Source organism: Somniosus microcephalus, chromosome 12 (genome assembly GCF_052327205.1).
Source record: "Somniosus microcephalus isolate GS21.2 chromosome 12, FLI_Smic_1.0, whole genome shotgun sequence".
Taxonomy (NCBI): Eukaryota; Metazoa; Chordata; class Chondrichthyes; order Squaliformes; family Somniosidae; genus Somniosus; species Somniosus microcephalus.
In genome coordinates, this window is record NC_140998.1 from 6,898,547 (window position 1) to 6,918,523 (window position 19,977).

Consider the following 19,977-nt stretch of genomic DNA (forward strand, 5'->3'; position numbering starts at 1 on the left):
GTTAGGTTGATTGGCTATGATAAATTGACCCTTAGTGTTAGGGGGATTAAAGACGTGGGGATAGGGTGGGACATGTGTTGGTGTAGGGGTTACGGGGATCGGGCGGGATATGTGTTGGTGTAGGGGTTACGGGGATCGGGTGGGATATGTGTCGGTGTAGGGGTTACGGGGATCGGGTGGGATATGTGTCGGTGTAGGGGTTACGGGGATCGGGTGGGATATGTGTCGGTGTAGGGGTTACGGGGATCGGGCGGGATATGTGTTGGTGTAGGGGTTACGGGGATCGGGTGGGACATGTGTTGGTGTAGGGGTTACGGGGATCGGGTGGGATATGTGTCGGTGTAGGGGTTACGGGGATCGGGCGGGATATGTGTCGGTGCAGGGGTTACGGGGATCGGGTGGGACATGTGTTGGTGTAGGGGTTACGGGGATCGGGTGGGATATGTGTCGGTGTAGGGGTTACGGGGATCGGGTGGGACGTGTTGGTGTAGGGGTTACGGGGATCGGGTGGGATATGTGTCGGTGCAGGCTCGATGGGCCGAAATGGCCTCTATCTGCACTCTGGGATTTCTGTGATAAGGGGTCGGCTATTTAGGACTGAGATGAGGAGAAATTTCTTCACTCAGAGGATGGATAATCTTTGGAATTCTCTACCCCAGAGGGCTGTGGATGCCCAGTCGATGAATATATTCAAGACCGAGATCGATAGATTTTTGGACACGAAGGGAATCAAAGGATCTGGAGATCGGGCGGGAAAGTGGAGTTGAGGTCAAAGATCAGCCATGATCTTATTGAATGGCGGAGCAGGCTCGAGGGGCCTTATGGCCTAATCCTGCTCCTAATTCTTATGTTCTTATGTGATGGCTCCCATAGCCATATAGCTTGCTAACACTCTGTCTGGGCTCGCACATGAAGGATGGAAACTTGAACAAGGCTGGTAGCACCCATGGAACTGTACCCCAGCATGGGTCAGCACCAGTAAAGAAGTAAAAGTAAGGGAACATATAGGTAGTAGTGACCATAATATAATGTGCTTTAAGATGATAATTGAGAAGGACATAAGTATGACAAAAATCAGGTTAATACATTGGAAAAAACCTGATTTTGAAGGGCTGAGAATAGAACGGGAAGATAAAATGGGCAACAATATTGGCAAACAGCGATGTCGAACAGCAATGGGAAACATTTAAAACGGTGTTCAACAGAGTGCAGCAAAAATATATTCCGCTAAAAGGAAAGAACAAACTAACCAATAATGGGACTCCATGGATGAATAAAGCCATAAGGGAACAATTGAGGGTAAGGAAAGAGGCATACATTAAGTACACAGACAGCAGAGGAGTGCATGATAAGAGAGAATACAAAGAGATTAGGAGAGAAGTCAAAAAAACAATTAGGAAGGCAAAGAGGAACTATGAAATTAAATTATCAAGGAACATAAAAAAAAGTAAAATATTTTACAGGCACATCAATAAAAAAAAATGAAGGTTGGGATGGGAATAGTGCCATTACGGGATAGACAAGACAATACTACAGATAACAATAGGGACATGGCAGAAATATTAAATCATTATTTACCAGAGAGACAGAACAGGTGGACATGACATTGGATGATGAAATTAGTAATGAGATAAGTGCATTTAAAATTTAAAAAGGGGGGATATACTAAATAAACTAAATAAACTAATCAAACTCAAAGAGGATAAAACACCGGTCCGGATGGATTGCATCCACACATTTTAAAAGAATCTAGGGAAGAGATAGCAGAGGCATTACTACACATATATAATAATTCGTTAGAAAAAGGTTTAGTGCCAGAGGACTGGCGGATAGCTAACGTAATACCGATATTTAAGAAGAGGGAATAGAACATGTCCAGAGAATTATAGACCAGTCCTCTTAACATCAGTGGTAGGAAAAATAATGGAATACCTACTAAAGGAGAGAATAGAAGAACAGCTAGAAATAAAAAGTATAATAATAAATAGCGTGGATTTCAAAAGGGAAAATCTTGCTTGACCAACCTCATTGAATTTTTTGAGGAGGTAACAGAGAGAGTAGACAAGGGTAATGCAGTAAATGTAATTTATCTAGATTTTCAAAAGGCCTTCGATAAGGTACCACATAATAGACTGATGAACAAGGTCAGAGAATGTGGAGTTGGGGACAAGTAGCAGAATGGATTGCTGGCTGGCTTCAAGACAGAAAGCAGAGAGTGAGAGTAAAGGGTAGCTATTCCCAGTGGCAGAAGGTGGGTAGTGGTGTTCCACAAGGATCAGTGCTGGGACCACTGCTGTTCACAATTTACATTAACGATTTAGACTTTGGAATCACAATCACAATTTCTAACTTTGCGGATGACACCAAATTAGGGGGATAGTCAATACTGAGGAGGACTGCAACAAATTACAGGAGGACATTAATAAATTTGCAGAATGGGCATATAATTGGCAAATGAAGTTCAACACAGATAAATGTGAGGTATTACATTTTGGTAGGAAGAATAGGGAGGTCACTTATCAGTTGGAGGGTGCGAGTCTAGGTGGGGTAGAGGAACAAAGGGATCTCGGAGTACAAATACACAAATCACTAAAAGTTGCGACACAGGTTAGCAAGGTCATAAAAAAGCAAATCAAGCACTAAGGTTTATTTCTAGAGGGATAGAATTGAAAAGTAGTGAAGTTATGCTAAACCTGTATCGAACCCTGGTTAGACCATACTTGGAGTACTGCGTACAGTTCTGGTCGCCTCATGGCTGATCTGAATCTAGACTCACGTCCACTTCCCTGCCCTCTCCCCGTAACCCCTAATTCCCTTATCTGCTAGGAAACTCTCTATCTCCGTTTTAAATTTATTTAATGTTGCAGCTTCCACAGCTCTCTGGGGTAGCAAATTCCATAGATTTACTACCCTCTGAGTGAAGAAGTTTCTCCTCATCTCAGTTTTGAAAGGGCAGCCCCTTATTCTAAGATTATGCCCCCTAGTTCTAGTCTCACCCATCAGTGGAAACATCCTCACCGCATCCACCCGATCAAGCCCCCTCACAATCTTACATGTTTCGATAAGATCGCCTCTCATTCTTCTGAACTCCAATTAGTAGAAGCCCAACCTACTCAACCTTTCCTCATACGTCAACCCCCTCATCTCCGGAATCAACCGAGTGAACCTTCTCTGAACCACCTCGAGAGCAAGTATATCTTTTCTTAAATATGGAAACCAAAACTGCACGCAGAATTCCAGGTGTGGCCTCACCAATACCCTGTATAACTGCAGCAAGACTTCCCTGTTTTTATACTCCATCCCCCTTGCAATAAAAGCCAAGATTCCATTGGCCTTCCTGATCACCTGCTGCACCTGCATACTAACTTTTTGTGTTTCATGCACCAGGACCCACAGATCCCTTTGTACTGTAGCACTTTGCAGTTTCTCTCCATTTAGATAATAACTTGCTCTTTGATTTTTTCTGCCAAAGTTCATAACCTCACACTTTCCAATATTATATTCCATCTGCCAAATCTCTGCCCACTCACTGAGCCTGTCTATGTCCTTTTGCAGGTTTTTTATGTCCTCCTCACTCACTGCTTTCCCTCCCATGTAGAGGGTGCAGAGAAGATTTACAAGGATGATACCAGAAATGCGAGGGTAAACATATCAGGAAAGGATGAACAGGCTGGGTCTCTTTTCTCTTGAAGAAAGAAGGCTGAGGGGTGACCTAATAGAGGTCTTTAAAATTATGAAAGGTTTTGATAGAGTGGATACAGAGAGAATGTTTCCACTTGTGGGGAAGAGCATAACTAGAGGCCATCAATATAAAATAGTCACCAAGAAATCCAATAGGGAATTCAGAAGAAACTTCTTTACCCAGAGAGTGGTGAGAATGTGGAACTCGCTGCCACAGGGAGTGGTTGAAGCGAATAGTATAGATGCACTAAAGGGGAGGCTGGACAAGCAATGAGGGAGAAGGGAATAGAGGGATATGCTGGTAGATTTAGATGAAGAAAGACGGGAGGAGGCTCGAGTGGAGCATAAACACCAGCAGGGACTGGTTGGGCCGAATGGCCTGTTTCTGTGCCGTATATCCCCTGCAGTCCTGTGTAATCCTATCTAATCCATGGAACTGTATCCCACATGGGTCAGCATCCATGGAACTGTACCCCAACAAGAGTCAGTACCCATGGAACTGTACCCCAACAAGAGTCAGTACCCATGGAACTGTACCCCAACATGGGTCAGCATCCATGGAACTGTACCCCAACAAGAGTCAGTACCCATGGAATTGTACCCCAACAAGAGTCAGTACCCATGGAACTGTACCCCAACAAGAGTCAGTACCCATGGAACTGTACCCCAACAAGAGTCAGTACCCATGGAACTGTACCCCAACATGGGTCAGCATCCATGGAACTGTACCCCAACAAGAGTCAGTACCCATGGAACTGTACCCCAACATGAGTCAGCACCCATGGAACTCTACCCCAACATGGGTCAGCACCCATGGAACTGTACCCCAACATGAGTCAGCACCCATGGAACTGTACCCCAACAAGAGTCAGCACCCATGGAACTCTACCCCAACATGGGTCAGCACCCATGGAACTGTACCCCAACAAGAGTCAGTACCCATGGAACTCTACCCCAACATGGGTCAGCACCCATGGAACTGTACCCCAACAAGAGTCAGTACCCATGGAACTCTACCCCAACATGGGTCAGCACCCATGGAACTGTACCCCAACATGAGTCAGCACCCATGGAACTGTACCCCAACAAGAGTCAGCACCCATGGAACTCTACCCCAACATGGGTCAGCACCCATGGAACTGTACCCCAACAAGAGTCAGTACCCATGGAACTCTACCCCAACATGGGTCAGCACCCATGGAACTGTACCCCAACATGAGTCAGTACCCATGGAACTCTACCCCAACAAGAGTCAGTACCCTTGGAACTCTACCCCAACATGGGTCAGTACCCATGGAACTGTACCCCAACAAGAGTCAGTACCCATGGAACTCTACCCCAACAAGAGTCAGTACCCTTGGAACTCTACCCCAACATGAGTCAGTACCCATGGAACTGTACCCCAACATGGGTCAGCACCCATGGAACTGTACCCCAACATGGGTCAGCACCCATGGAACTGTACCCCAACATGGGTCAGCACCCATGGAACTGTACCCCAACATGGGTCAGCACCCATGGAACTGTACCCCAACATGGGTCAGTACCCATGGAACTGTACCCCAACATGGGTCAGCACCCATGGAACTCTACCCCAACATGGGTCAGCACCCATGGAACTGTACCCCAACATGGGTCAGTACCCATGGAACTGTACCCCAACATGGGTCAGTACCCATGGAACTCTACCCCAACATGGGTCAGTACCCATAGAACTGTACCCCAACAAGAGTCAGTACCCTTGGAACTCTACCCCAACATGGGTCAGTACCCATGGAACTGTACCCCAACAAGAGTCAGTACCCTTGGAACTCTACCCCAACATGGGTCAGTACCCATGGAACTGTACCCCAACAAGAGTCAGCACCCATGGAACTCTACCCCAACATGGGTCAGCACCCATGGAACTGTACCCCAACATGGGTCAGTACCCATGGAACTGTACCCCAACATGGGTCAGCACCCATGGAACTGTACCCCAATATGGGTCAGTACCCATGGAACTGTACCCCAACATGGGTCAGCACCCATGGAACTGTACCCCAACATGGGTCAGCACCCATGGAACTGTACCCCAACATGGGTCAGTACCCATGGAACACTACCCCAGCAAGAGTCAGTACCCATGGAACTCTACCCCAACATGGGTCAGTACCCATGGAACTCTACCCCAACATGGGTCAGTACCCATGGAACTGTACCCCAACATGAGTCAGTACCCATGGAACTGTACCCCAACATGAGTCAGTACCCATGGAACTCTACCCCAACATGGGTCAGCACCCATGGAACTGTACCCCAACAAGAGTCAGTACCCATGGAACTGTACCCCAACATGAGTCAGTACCCATGGAACTCTACCCCAACATGGGTCAGCACCCATGGAACTGTACCCCAACATGGGTCAGTACCCATGGAACTGTACCCCAACAAGAGTCAGTACCCATGGAACTCTACCCCAACAAGAGTCAGTACCCATGGAACTGTACCCCAACAAGAGTCAGTACCCATGGAACTGTACCCCAACAAGAGTCAGTACCCATGGAACTGTACCCCAACATGAGTCAGTACCCATCGAACTGTACCCCAACAAGAGTCAGCACCCATGGAACTGTACCCCAACAAGAGTCAGTACCCATGGAACTGTACCCCAACATGGGTCAGCACCCATGGAACTCTACCCCAACAAGAGTCAGCACCCATGGAACTGTACCCCAACAAGAGTCAGTACCCATGGAACTGTACCCCAACATGGGTCAGCACCCATGGAACTCTACCCCAACAAGAGTCAGCACCCATGGAACTGTACCCCAACAAGAGTCAGCACCCATGGAACTGTATCCCAACAAGAGTCAGTACCCATGGAACTGTACCCCAACAAGAGTCAGTACCCATGGAACTCTACCCCAACAAGAGTCAGTACCCATGGAACTCTACCCCAACATGGGTCAGCACCCATGGAACTGTACCCCAACAAGAGTCAGTACTCATGGAACTCTACCCCAACATGGGTCAGCACCCATGGAACTGTACCCCAACAAGAGTCAGTACCCATGGAACTCTACCCCAACATGGGTCAGCACCCATGGAACTCTACCCCAACATGGGTCAGTACCCATGGAACTCTACCCCAACATGGGTCAGCACCCATGGAACTGTACCCCAACATGGGTCAGTACCCATGGAACTGTACCCCAACATGGGTCAGCACCCATGGAACTGTACCCCAACATGGGTCAGCACCCATGGAACTCTACCCCAACAAGAGTCAGTACCCATGGAACTCTACCCCAACATGGGTCAGCATCCATGGAACTCTACCCCAGCATGGGTCAGCACCCATGGAACTGTACCCCAACAAGAGTCAGTACCCATGGAACTGTACCCCAACAAGAGACAGCATTTTCTGGCGAGATGGAGAGAAAAACTGTAATGCAAAGGGGTACTGGTACCTCGCCCAAGTGTCCACTCTTCATGTGTGAGTCTGGACACTGATTGTCGACAGGCTTTTTAATGATGAGGCCAGCAGAGACGATGAAGGAACGGCCGATATATTTCCAGAGAAATCCTGACCTCCACACAATCACTAGCGATCAGGGGTCCTGGATCATTTCTCTTAACCTGTATTGCTGGGGCCACTTGTTCTGACTCTGAGCCAGAGGATCTGCAGTTGGCCCTAAACCAGATGCAGAAGGAAGTGCCTCGAACCTGATTGTCTGCAGCAAAGGGGGTCTCAGCTGGCAGAAGGCTCGCGCCCCCTCCGCTGCAGCTGTGAAGAAATTGGAAATCAATGTGCCAACAACATATCACTGTATAATAATTCTCTTTTCTGTTGCAGGAATTCTTAATGTCACCAAACTACCCTAAAGACCCCGTCACATACAAACTCCTCTCCAACCTCTTCGGTAAAAGGTGAGTGGATCTGCACTCAACAGTCATTTAAAAAAATTTAATATATGGTCATCCCTAGGTGCCCTTGAGGAGGTGGTGGTGAGCCGCCTTCTTGAACCGCTGCAGTCCGTGTGGTGAAGGTGCTCCCACAGTGCTGTTAGGGAGGGAGTTCCAGGATTTTGACCCAGCGACAATGAAGGATCGGACGATATATCTAACTGTAACACTGATATACCCCACACCACTCACTGTAACACTGATATACCCCACACCACTCACTGTAACACTGATATACCCCACACCCCTCACTGTAACACTGATATACCCCACACCCCTCACTATAACCCTGATATACCCCACACCCCTCACTGTACCACTCTGATATACCCCACACCCCTCACTGTAACACTGATATACCCCACACCCCTCACTGTAACACTGATATACCCCACACCCCTCACTGTAACACTGATATACCCCACACCCCTCACTGTAACACTGATATACCCCACACCCCTCACTGTAACACTGATACACCCCACACCTCTCACTGTAACACTGATATACCCCACACCACTCACTGTACCACTCTGATATACCCCACACCCCTCACTGTAACACCAATATACCCCACACCCCTCACTGTAACACTGATATACCCCACACCCTCACTGTAACACTGATATACCCCACACCCCTCACTGTAACACTGATATACCCCACACCACTCACTGTTACACTCTGATATACCCCACACCCCTCACTGTACCACCAATATACCCCACACCCCTCACTGTAACACTGATATACCCCACACCCCTCACTGTACCACTCTGATATACCCCACACCCCTCACTGTAACACTGATATACCCCACACCACTCACTGTAACACTGATATACCCCACACCCCTCACTGTAATATCACACTGATATACCCCACACCCCTCACTGTAACACTCTGATATACCCCACACCCCTCACTGTAATATCACACTGATATACCCCACACCCCTCACTGTAACACTCTGATATACCCCACACCCCTCACTGTAATATCACACTGATATACCCCACACCCCTCACTGTAACACTCTGATATACCCCACACCCCTCACTGTAACACTCTGATATACCCCACACCCCTCATTTTAACACTCTGATATACCCCAGACCCCTCACTGGAACACTCTGATATACCCCACACCCCTCACTGGAACACTATGTTCTACTCCAAATGGTTGTGACCTTTCAAGAGTTTTTACTTACTTTGTGCAATCCTTTAGACACTTTGATGAGGCCAGGCATTGGCTAACCTTGCGTTGTTCTTCACAGGTTTTTGGGGAAGGGTCTGCTGACTGACACAGATCACCAGCACTGGTATATGCAGCGCAGGGTGATGGACCCCTCCTTCAGCCACTCGTAAGCATGTGTTCCTGACTTTAAACTTGGAGCCCTTTTTTCTGCTTAAGTGCTGCTCGGTGTAAAATCTAACGACCCAATTCTTAAACAACCAGGGACATCCGCACTCCAGGACATAAGCTTATAACCTAGACTAACACTCCAGTGCAGTACCGAGGGTCAGCATTTAGATCAAATGTTAAACTCCGTGTACAGGTAGATGTGAAGGATCACAGAGTAGTATTTCAAAAAAGAGAAGCGAGTTCTTCTAGTGTCCTGGCCAATATAAGAATTGTTTGACAGTTGAAGACCACGGTCCATCGAGTTTGCCTTCTACCATCATGGTCGTCCCATGATCGAACGATAATGGAGTTGTTGACCAATCACAGTGACCAACCTCTATCAATGAATCTACAACAGACCCAGACAGGAGGTGAGGAAAACCCCCAGTGGTGGAGAGCTTTGGGAACCAAAGGTCCAGAGTCACCTGTTCCTCCCGAGCACGTTACACTCACCACACGTCACGTCTCAAATCACTCACATACTGTGTCTCAAAATGTTCTTTCCTGAAAGAAATTTATCTAATTTGCATTTAAATGAATCAACACTAACTGCTTCCACCATCTCCCGAGGGAGCCTGTTCTATAGATTGACCGCTCGCTCACTGAAATATTGTTTCCACAGATTAGTGTTGAATTTCCACCCCCCCCCCTTCAAGCTCAGGCCGAGGCCTCTGGTTCCACTGTTCTGGACGAGGTGAGACAGCTTGTGACGGTCGATATTATCCAGTCCCTTTAGATACTACAAACAGCAGAAATCATATCACCTTCTCCCCAGGGCAACCTACAACAACCAACACCACCAAAACAGATTAACTGATCATTGTTGTTTCTTGAACTTTGCTGTGTATAAATTGGCTGCTGCATTTGTGTACTTAGCAAGAGTGGCTGCGCTTCTAAAGTAATCAATGACTTTGAAGCACTTTGGGAGTTAAAAGGCACAGAGGAAGGGCCGCAGCTCCCTTATCGTTGTCTCGCCATTCTCCGTGCAGGTACCTGGTGGGATTAATGGGCGTGTTTAACGAGAAGGCTGAGCAGCTCATGGAGAAGCTGGGGGAGATGTCCGATGGTGAGACTCCAGTGGGAATGCACAGCAAGCTGAACTGTGTGACGCTCGAGGTTATCACAACGGTGAGAGTTGGCTTATCTTCCCTTCAGCGGTATCTTCTCCCCTGGTCTCCTGACTCTTGTGCTCCTGTGATGCGCCTCGGGACCTTTTACTACATTAAAGGCGCCATATAAATGCAAGTTGTTCTTACTGGGGATCGGAGCGAGCCGCCACCAATGTTCCCGTTCATTTTATTTTCGGTGCGCGGCCCATTCAAATTCCCGCACGTGCGCGATTTTTCCATTTAAAAGCCGCTGAGCGGCACCTGCAAGACCTCCAGACGGCTGAGCGGTTTAACGGGAACGTTGCCCGTCACCCATCTCGCTCTACAGCCCAAGTCTCTGTACAGCAATCGTGTTACAAAGCATTTGTCCTCGCACTTCAATTATAACACACTCTGAGTGTAATGCCGCTCCGTGTGTAGCTCACTCCAACTCTCTCTCTCTAACCGAGTGTGACCGATCCATCACTCTCTCCAGGGTATTCAGCAATCTTTGTGTAACTGACTCTTGGTTATCCATCACTCTTCAACCCACTCCCGGGTATTTATTCTTCGATATTGAGTACACTTTGTAACTCACTCCCAGCTAACCGGTCAATCTCGGTCATCACTCCCAGCTAACCGGTCAATCTCGGTCATCACTCCCAGCTAACCGGTCAATCTCGGTAATCACTCCCAGCTAACCGGTCAATCTCGGTAATCACTCCCAGCTAACCGGTCAATCTCGGTAATCACTCCCAGCTAACCGGTCAATCTCGGTAATCACCCCCAGCTAACCGGTCAATCTCGGTCATCACTCCCAGCTAACCGGTCAATCTCGGTAATCACTCCCAGCTAACCGGTCAATCTCGGTAATCACTCCCAGCTAACCGGTCAATCTCGGTAATCACTCCCAGCTAACCGGTCAATCTCGGTCATCGCTCCCAGCTAACCGGTCAATCTCGGTAATCACTCCCAGCTAACCGGTCAATCTCGGTAATCACTCCCAGCTAACCGGTCAATCTCGGTAATCACTCCCAGCTAACCGGTCAATCTCGGTCATCACTCCCAGCTAACCGGTCAATCTCGGTAATCACTCCCAGCTAACCGGTCAATCTCGGTCATCACTCCCAGCTAACCGGTCAATCTCGGTAATCACTCCCAGCTAACCGGTCAATCTCGGTCATCACTCCCAGCTAACCGGTCAATCTCGGTAATCACTCCCAGCTAACCGGTCAATCTCGGTCATCACTCCCAGCTAACCGGTCAATCTCGGTCATCACTCCCAGCTAACCGGTCAATCTCGGTCATCACTCCCAGCTAACCAGTCAATCTCGGTAATCACTCCCAGCTAACCGGTCAATCTCGGTAATCACTCCCAGCTAACCGGTCAATCTCGGTAATCACTCCCAGCTAACCAGTCAATCTCGGTAATCACTCCCAGCTAACCGGTCAATCTCGGTCATCACTCCCAGCTAACCGGTCAATCTCGGTCATCATTCCCAGCTAACCGGTCAACCTCGGTAATCACTCCCAGCTAACCGGTCAATCTCGGTAATCACTCCCAGCTAACCGGTCAATCTCGGTAATCACTCCCAGCTAACCAGTCAATCTCGGTCATCACTCCCAGCTAACCGGTCAATCTCGGTCATCATTCCCAGCTAACCGGTCAATCTCAGTCATCACTCCCAGCTAACCGGTCAATCTCGGTCATCACTCCCAGCTAACCGGTCAATCTCAGTCATCACTCCCAGCTAACCGGTCAATCTCGGTAATCGCTCCCAGCTAACCGGTCAATCTCAGTCATCACTCCCAGCTAACCAGTCAATCTCGGTAATCACTCCCAGCTAACCGGTCAATCTCAGTCATCACTCCCAGCTAACCGGTCAATCTCGGTAATCACTCCCAGCTAACCAGTCAATCTCGGTAATCACTCCCAGCTAACCGGTCAATCTCAGTCATCACTCCCAGCTAACCGGTCAATCTCGGTAATCACTCCCAGCTAACCGGTCAATCTCAGTAATCGCTCCCAGCTAACCGGTCAATCTCGGTAATCACTCCCAGCTAACCGGTCAATCTCGGTAATCACTCCCAGCTAACCGGTCAATCTCGGTAATCGCTCCCAGCTAACCGGTCAATCTCGGTAATCACTCCCAGCTAACCGGTCAATCTCGGTAATCACTCCCAGCTAACCGGTCAATCTCGGTAATCGCTCCCAGCTAACCGGTCAATCTCGGTAATCACTCCCAGCTAACCGGTCAATCTCGGTAATCGCTCCCAGCTAACCGGTCAATCTCGGTCATCACTCCCAGCTAACCGGTCAATCTCGGTAATCGCTCCCAGCTAACCGGTCAATCTCGGTAATCGCTCCCAGCTAACCGGTCAATCTCAGTACTCACTCCCAGCTAACCGGTCAATCTCAGTACTCACTCCCAGCTAACCGGTCAATCTCGGTAATCGCTCCCAGCTAACCGGTCAATCTCGGTAATCACTCCCAGCTAACCGGTCAATCTCGGTAATCGCTCCCAGCTAACCGGTCAATCTCGGTAATCACTCCCAGCTAACCGGTCAATCTCGGTCATCACTCCCAGCTAACCGGTCAATCTCGGTAATCGCTCCCAGCTAACCGGTCAATCTCGGTAATCACTCCCAGCTAACCGGTCAATCTCGGTCATCACTCCCAGCTAACCGGTCAATCTCGGTAATCACTCCCAGCTAACCGGTCAATCTCGGTCATCACTCCCAGCTAACCGGTCAATCTCGGTAATCACTCCCAGCTAACCGGTCAATCTCGGTCATCACTCCCAGCTAACCGGTCAATCTCGGTCATCACTCCCAGCTAACCGGTCAATCTCAGTACTCACTCCCAGCTAACCGGTCAATCTCGGTAATCGCTCCCAGCTAACCGGTCAATCTCGGTAATCGCTCCCAGCTAACCGGTCAATCTCGGTAATCACTCCCAGCTAACCGGTCAATCTCGGTAATCACTCCCAGCTAACCGGTCAATCTCGGTAATCGCTCCCAGCTAACCGGTCAATCTCGGTAATCACTCCCAGCTAACCGGTCAATCTCGGTAATCACTCCCAGCTAACCGGTCAATCTCGGTAATCACTCCCAGCTAACCGGTCAATCTCGGTAATCGCTCCCAGCTAACCGGTCAATCTCGGTCATCACTCCCAGCTAACCGGTCAATCTCGGTAATCACTCCCAGCTAACCGGTCAATCTCGGTAATCACTCCCAGCTAACCGGTCAATCTCGGTAATCACTCCCAGCTAACCGGTCAATCTCGGTAATCACTCCCAGCTAACCGGTCAATCTCGGTAATCACTCCCAGCTAACCGGTCAATCTCGGTCATCACTCCCAGCTAACCGGTCAATCTCGGTAATCGCTCCCAGCTAACCGGTCAATCTCGGTAATCACTCCCAGCTAACCGGTCAATCTCGGTCATCACTCCCAGCTAACCGGTCAATCTCGGTAATCACTCCCAGCTAACCGGTCAATCTCGGTAATCGCTCCCAGCTAACCGGTCAATCTCGGTAATCGCTCCCAGCTAACCGGTCAATCTCGGTAATCACTCCCAGCTAACCGGTCAATCTCGGTAATCGCTCCCAGCTAACCGGTCAATCTCGGTAATCACTCCCAGCTAACCGGTCAATCTCGGTCATCACTCCCAGCTAACCGGTCAATCTCGGTATTCACTCCCAGCTAACCGGTCAATCTCGGTAATCGCTCCCAGCTAACCGGTCAATCTCGGTAATCGCTCCCAGCTAACCGGTCAATCTCGGTCATCACTCCCAGCTAACCGGTCAATCTCGGTACTCACTCCCAGCTATCTATCACACTTTGTAACTCACTGACAGTTACCCATTGCTTTCTCTCTCTCTAACTCATTCCCAGGCACTCTTCATTTCTATGTAACTCACTCCCAGTATTCATCACCCTCTATAACTTGCTCTCAGCTATCCATTGCTCTCTGTAACTCAGCCTGCCATTTTCTGTAACTCACTCTCTGGGTCCCTTAATCTCTGTAACTCACTCCATTTTTGTCATAGATGCATTTAAGGGGAAGCTAGATAAACACACGAGGGAGAAAGGAATAGAAGGATAGGGTGATGGGGTGAGATGAAGTCGGGTGGGAGGAGGATCGTGTGGAGCATAAACACCGGCTCGGACCGAATGGCCTGTTTCTGTGTTGTAAATTCTAGGACTTGGCCCAGAAATTCGGGTCGGGGGCTTCCCGCGGGTTTAAGCCCACGACCTGCACTTACCTTGCGCGCCGGCAGTTGAGCTGTAGGGCCCCGTGGAATTCCACTCCGGGGCCTGGCCCAGCTGCCGGCACGCTGTGCTTGCGTGTCCCAGGGGCGTAGTTAGTGCGATGCGTCCCCTGGGATCACGTGAGCCATGGGCAGCCAATCGGAGGAGGGGAAAGCCCATTCATAAGATTGACAGGAAGACCTGTCAAAACTTATAAATACTACAGGCCCCAAAATAGCAGTAAACCTTCAAATAAATTTTTTAAAAACATCATACTTTTTAAATAAACTATAAATTACATTAACTATTTTAAACAATAATTTAAATTTTTGAAAAAAATAATTTTATTTTCTAACGGGGCTAAAAATAAACTTACCTTGCTTTAAAGTATTTAAAAATAATAAACCTGTGGAAAAAATGTTTTAATTTTAATTAATTGACCACTTACCTTGCAAAAAGCAGGCCTTAACGCCTGCTTTTTAAATGTGTAAATCCTGCAGGCTTACCCTCCCGGGAAAACCTGCAAAAAAAACCTAAGTTCAAAGCGCGCGCGCAGCCTCTCCTGCGCACGTGTTCGACCTCTGAACCCCTTTGTTCAGAGGATCGGAAGTGCCGGTTTCCCGCGCATGCACAGTGCATGCAGAAAACCGGCACTTCCATCGGGCCTACGGGTGAGCACCCCGTGCGTACTCACCCGTGGAGACCCGAATTTCTGGGCCACTTCTGTAATTCACTCTCAGATATCCATCTTTCTGTAACTCACTCCTCAGTATCCCTTACTCTATAATCTCTGTTCTCCTTAAGGTGGCCTTTGGGATGCAGCTAAACTTACTGGATGATCCTGAGTCTCCGTTTCCACATGCATTATCTATGACTTTGAAAGGGATTTCACAATATGTACAAAATCCGTTCATGCAGGTAGGTGCTGATCCACTCGAAGTTACCTTATATTGTTAGTTTGAGTTTGTGTTTAAAATCAAACGCTTCTGTTTTTGACACAGGTTCATTGTGTCTGAGTGACATAGCAGCACAACACCGCACAATGGGAGACCCGTGGAGGTGGTGGGTTCAAGCCCCACTCCAAAGATTTTGAGCACAAAAATCTAGGCTGACATTTTTTTTTATTATGGGATGTGGGTGTCGCTGGCGAGGCCAGCATTTATTGCCCATCCCTAGTTGCCCTCGAGAAGGTGGTGGTGAGCCGCCTTCTTGAACTGCTGCAGTCCGTGTGGTGATGGTACTCCCACAGTGCTGTTAGGGAGGGAGTTCCAGGATTTTGACCCAGCGACGATGAAGGGACGACGATATATTTCCAAGTCAGGATGGTGTGTGACTTGATGGGGAACTTGCAAGTGGTGGTGGTGTTCCCATGCGCCTCCTGCCCTTGTCCTTCTAGGTGGAAGAGGTTGCGGGTTTGGGAGGTGCTGCCGAAGAAGCCTTGGCGAGTTGCTGCAGTGCATCTTGTAGATGGTACACACTGCAGCCACGGTACGCCAGTGGTGGAGGGAGTGAATGTTTAAGGTGGTGGATGGGGTGCCAATCAAGCGGGCTGCTTTGTCCTGGATGATGTTGAGATTCTTGAGTGTTGTTGGAGCTGCACTCATCCAGGCAAGTGGAGAGTATTCCATCACACTCCTTACTTGTGCCTTGTAGATGGTGGAAAGGCTTTGGGGAGTCAGGTGGTGAGACACTCGCCGCAGAATACCTAGCCCCTGACCTGCTCTTGGAGCCACAGTATTTATATGGCTGGGCCAGTTAAGTTTCTGGTCAGTGGTGACCCCCCAGGATGTTGATGATGGGGGATTCGGCGATGGTAATGCCGTTGAATGTCAAGGGGAGATGGTTAGAGTCTCGCTTCCTGGAGATAACCATTGCCTGGCACTTGTGTGGCTCGAATGTTACCTGCCACTTATTAGCCCAAGCCTGAATGTCGTCCAGGTCTTGCTGCATTCGGGCATGGACTGCTTCATTATCTGAGGAGTTGCGAATGGAACTGAGGGAGCGCTGCACTGTCAGATTTGCTGTCTTTCAGATGAGATGTTAAACCAAGCAGAGCAGGGAGTTCTCCCCAGAGTCCTGGCTAACCTTTATCCCTCAACAAACGGCTTTAAAAAAAGATGTTAGAATCATAGAATGGTTACAGCACAGAAGGAGGCCATTCGATCCGTCGAGCCCGTGCCAGCTAGTCCCACATCCCCGTCCTTTCCCCGTAGCCCTGCAATTTTGTTTCCTTCAGATACTTATCCAATTCCCTTTTGAAAGCCGTGATTGAGTCTGCCTCCACCGCCCTTTCAGGCAGTGCATTCCAGATCGTAAACACTCGCTAAGTAAAATGCTTTTTCCTCATGTCTCCTTTGGTTTTCTTCAGCCGATTACCTTAAATCCGTGTCCTCTGGTTCTCGGCCCTTCTGCCAATGGGAACAGTTTCTCTCTATCTACTCTGACCAGACCCCTCATGATTTTGAACACCTCGATCAAATCTCCACTCAACCTTCTCTGCTCTAAGGAGAACAACCCCAGCTTCTCCAGTCTATCCACGTAACTGAAGTCCCTCATCCCTGGAACCATTGTTGTAAATATTTTCTGCACCCTCTCTAAGGCCTTCACACCCTTCCTAAAGTGCGGTGCCCAGAATTGGACACAATACTCCAGTTGAGGCCGAACCAGTGTTTTATAGAGGTTCGTCATAATTTCCACACTTTTGTACTCTATGCCTCTATTTATGAAGCCCAGGATCCCTTTTTAACCGCTTTCTCAACCTGCCCTGCCACCTTCAACGATTTGTGCACATATACCCCCCGGTCTCTCTGTTCATGCACCCCCTTCAGGATTGTACCCTTTAGTTTATATTGCCTCTCCTCATTCTTTCTACCAAAAGGGAGCTAAGGGAACGGTAGCATAGTGGTAATGTCACTGGGCTAGTAATCCAGAGGTCTGGACTAATGATTTGGAGACGTAAATTCAAATCCCACCACAGCAGTTGGGGAATTTAAATTCAGTTAATTAAATAAATCTGGAATAAAAAGCTAGTATCAGTAATGGTGACCATGAAACTATCGGATTGTTGTAAAAACCCATCTGGTTCACTAATGCCCTTTAGGGAAGGAAATCTGCCGTCCTTACCCGGTCTGGCCTATATGTGACTCCAGACCCACAGCAAGGTGGTTGATTCTTAACTTCCCTCTGCAAATGGCCCATCAAGTCACTCAGTTATAACTAACCGCTACAGAAAACAATAATAATGAAACTGGACAGACCACCCGGCACCGGCTACGGACACAGCAACGGCACACCCAGCCCAGTCAACCCTGCAAAGCCCTTCTTACCAACAGCTGGGGACTTTTTTGAGGACTCAAAATTGGGAGAGCTGTCCCACAGACTAGTTGACTAGTCGAGCAACAGCCTGACATAGTCATGCTCACAGAACCATACCTTTCACGCAATGTCCCCAACTCCTCCATCACCATCCCTGGGTATGTCATGTCCCAGGACAGACCCACCAGGGGTGGCGGCACAGTGGTATACAGTCGGGAAGGAGTGGCCCTGGGAGTCCTCAACATTGACTCCAGATTCCATGAAGTCTCATGACTTCAGGTCAAGCATGGGCAAGGAAACCTCCTGCTGATTACCACCTACCACCCTCCCTCAGCTGATGAATCAGTACTCCTCCATGTTGAACACCACTTGGAAGAAGCACTGAGGGTAGCGAGGGCACAGAATGTACTCTGGGTGGGGGACTTCAGTGTCCATCACCAAGAGTGGCTCGGTAGCACCACTACTGGCCGAGTCCTGTTGGACATAACTGCCAGTCTGGGCCTGCGACAGGTGGTGAGGGAAAAACCTACTTGACCTCGTCTCTACCTGTCGCAGATGCATCTGTCCAGGGCAGCAGTTACCACCGCACAGTCATTGTGGAGACAAAAGTCCTATCTTCACACCGAGAACACCCTCCATCATGTTGTGTGGCACTACCACCGTGCTAAATTTAGAACAGATCTAGCAGCTCAAAACTGGGCATCCATGAGATGCTGTGGGCCATCAGCAGCAACCAAAATCTGTAAACTCATGGCCTGACATATCACTTACTCTACCATTACCACCAACCCTGCTTCAATAAGGAGTGTAGCAGAGCATGCCAGGAGCAGCACCAGGCGTACCTAAAAATGCGGTGGCAACCTGGGGAAGCTGCAACACAGGACTACATGCATGCTAAAAAGTGGAAGCAGCATGCTATAGACAGGGCTAAACGATCCCACAACCAACGGATCAGATCAAAGCTCTGCAGTCCTGCCACATCCAATTGTGAATGCTGGTGGACCATTAAACAACTAACGGGAGGAGGAGGCTCCATGAATATCCCCATCCTCAATGATGGTGGAGCCCAGCAACTTCAGCCAGAAGTGCTGAGTGGATGATACATATCGGCATACTCCCAAGGTCCCCACCATCACAGAAGCCATTCTTCAGCCAATTCAATTCACTCCACGTGATATCAAGAAACGGCTGAGCTCACTGGATACGGCAAAGGCTATGGGCCCCAACAACATCCCCGCTATCGTGCTGAAGACTTGTGCTCCAGAACTAGCCGCGCATCTAGCCAAACTGTTCCAGTACAGCTACAACACGGGCATCTATCCGACAATGTGGAAAACTGCCCAGGTACGTCCTGTCCACAAAAAGCAGGACAAATCCAACCTGGCCAATTACTGCCTCATCAGTCTACTCTCAATCATCAGCAAAGTGATGGAAGGTGTCATCGACAATGCTATCAAGCGGCACTTACTCACCAATAACCTGCTCACTGATGCCCAGTTTGGGTTCCACCAGGACCACTCGGCTCCAGACCTCATTACAGCCTTGGTCCAAACATGGACAAAGGAGCTGAATTCTAGAGGTGAGGTGAGAGTGACTGCCCTTGACATCAAGGCAGCATTTGACCGAGTCTGGCATCAAGGAGCCCTAGTAAAACTGAAGTCAATGGGAATCAGGGGGAAAATGCTCCACTGGCTGGAGTCCTACCTAGCACAAAGGAAGATGGTTGTGGTGGTTGAAGGTCAATCATCACAGCCCCGGGACATCGCTGCAGGAGTTCCCCAGGGCAGTGTCCTAAGCCCAACCATATTCAACTGCTTCATCAATGACCTTCCCTCCAACATAAGGTCAGAAATGGGAAATGTTCGCTGATGATTGCACAGTGTTCAGTGCCATTCGGAACTCCACAGATAATGAAGCAGTCCATGCCCGCATGCAACAAGACCTGGAATGACTATCTCCAACAAGCGAGAGTCTAACCACCTCCCCTTGACATTCAATGGCATTACCATCACCGAATCCCCCACTATCAACATCCTAGGGGTCACCATTAACCAGAAACTTAACTGGACCAGCCACATAAATACTGTGGCAACAAGAGCAGGTCAGAGGCTGGGTATTCTGCGGCGAGTGCCTCACCTCCTGACTCCCCAAAGCCTTTCCACCATCTACAGGCACAAGTAAGGAGTGTGATGGAATACTCTCCACTTGCCTGGATGAGTGCAGCTCCAATAACACTCAAGAAGCTCGACACTATCCAGGACAAAGCAGCCCGCTTGATTGGCACCCC

The 19,977-nt window shown here is 48.9% G+C and overlaps 1 protein-coding gene across 2 annotated transcripts in view; it reads left to right on the plus strand.

The window, feature by feature from the left end:
• The window catches only part of LOC147109000 (cholesterol 24-hydroxylase-like), a 103,944-nt gene that overhangs the window by 4,823 nt on the left and 79,144 nt on the right, over nucleotides 1–19,977 (plus strand). For both annotated transcript variants that reach the window (XM_086002547.1, XM_086002548.1), the window contains exons 5-8: nucleotides 7,520–7,593; nucleotides 8,907–8,993; nucleotides 10,024–10,162; nucleotides 15,180–15,293. In XM_086002547.1, the coding sequence (XP_085858673.1) occupies nucleotides 7,520–7,593; nucleotides 8,907–8,993; nucleotides 10,024–10,162; nucleotides 15,180–15,293 (414 nt within the window). The remainder of the gene's footprint in view (nucleotides 1–7,519; nucleotides 7,594–8,906; nucleotides 8,994–10,023; nucleotides 10,163–15,179; nucleotides 15,294–19,977) is intronic.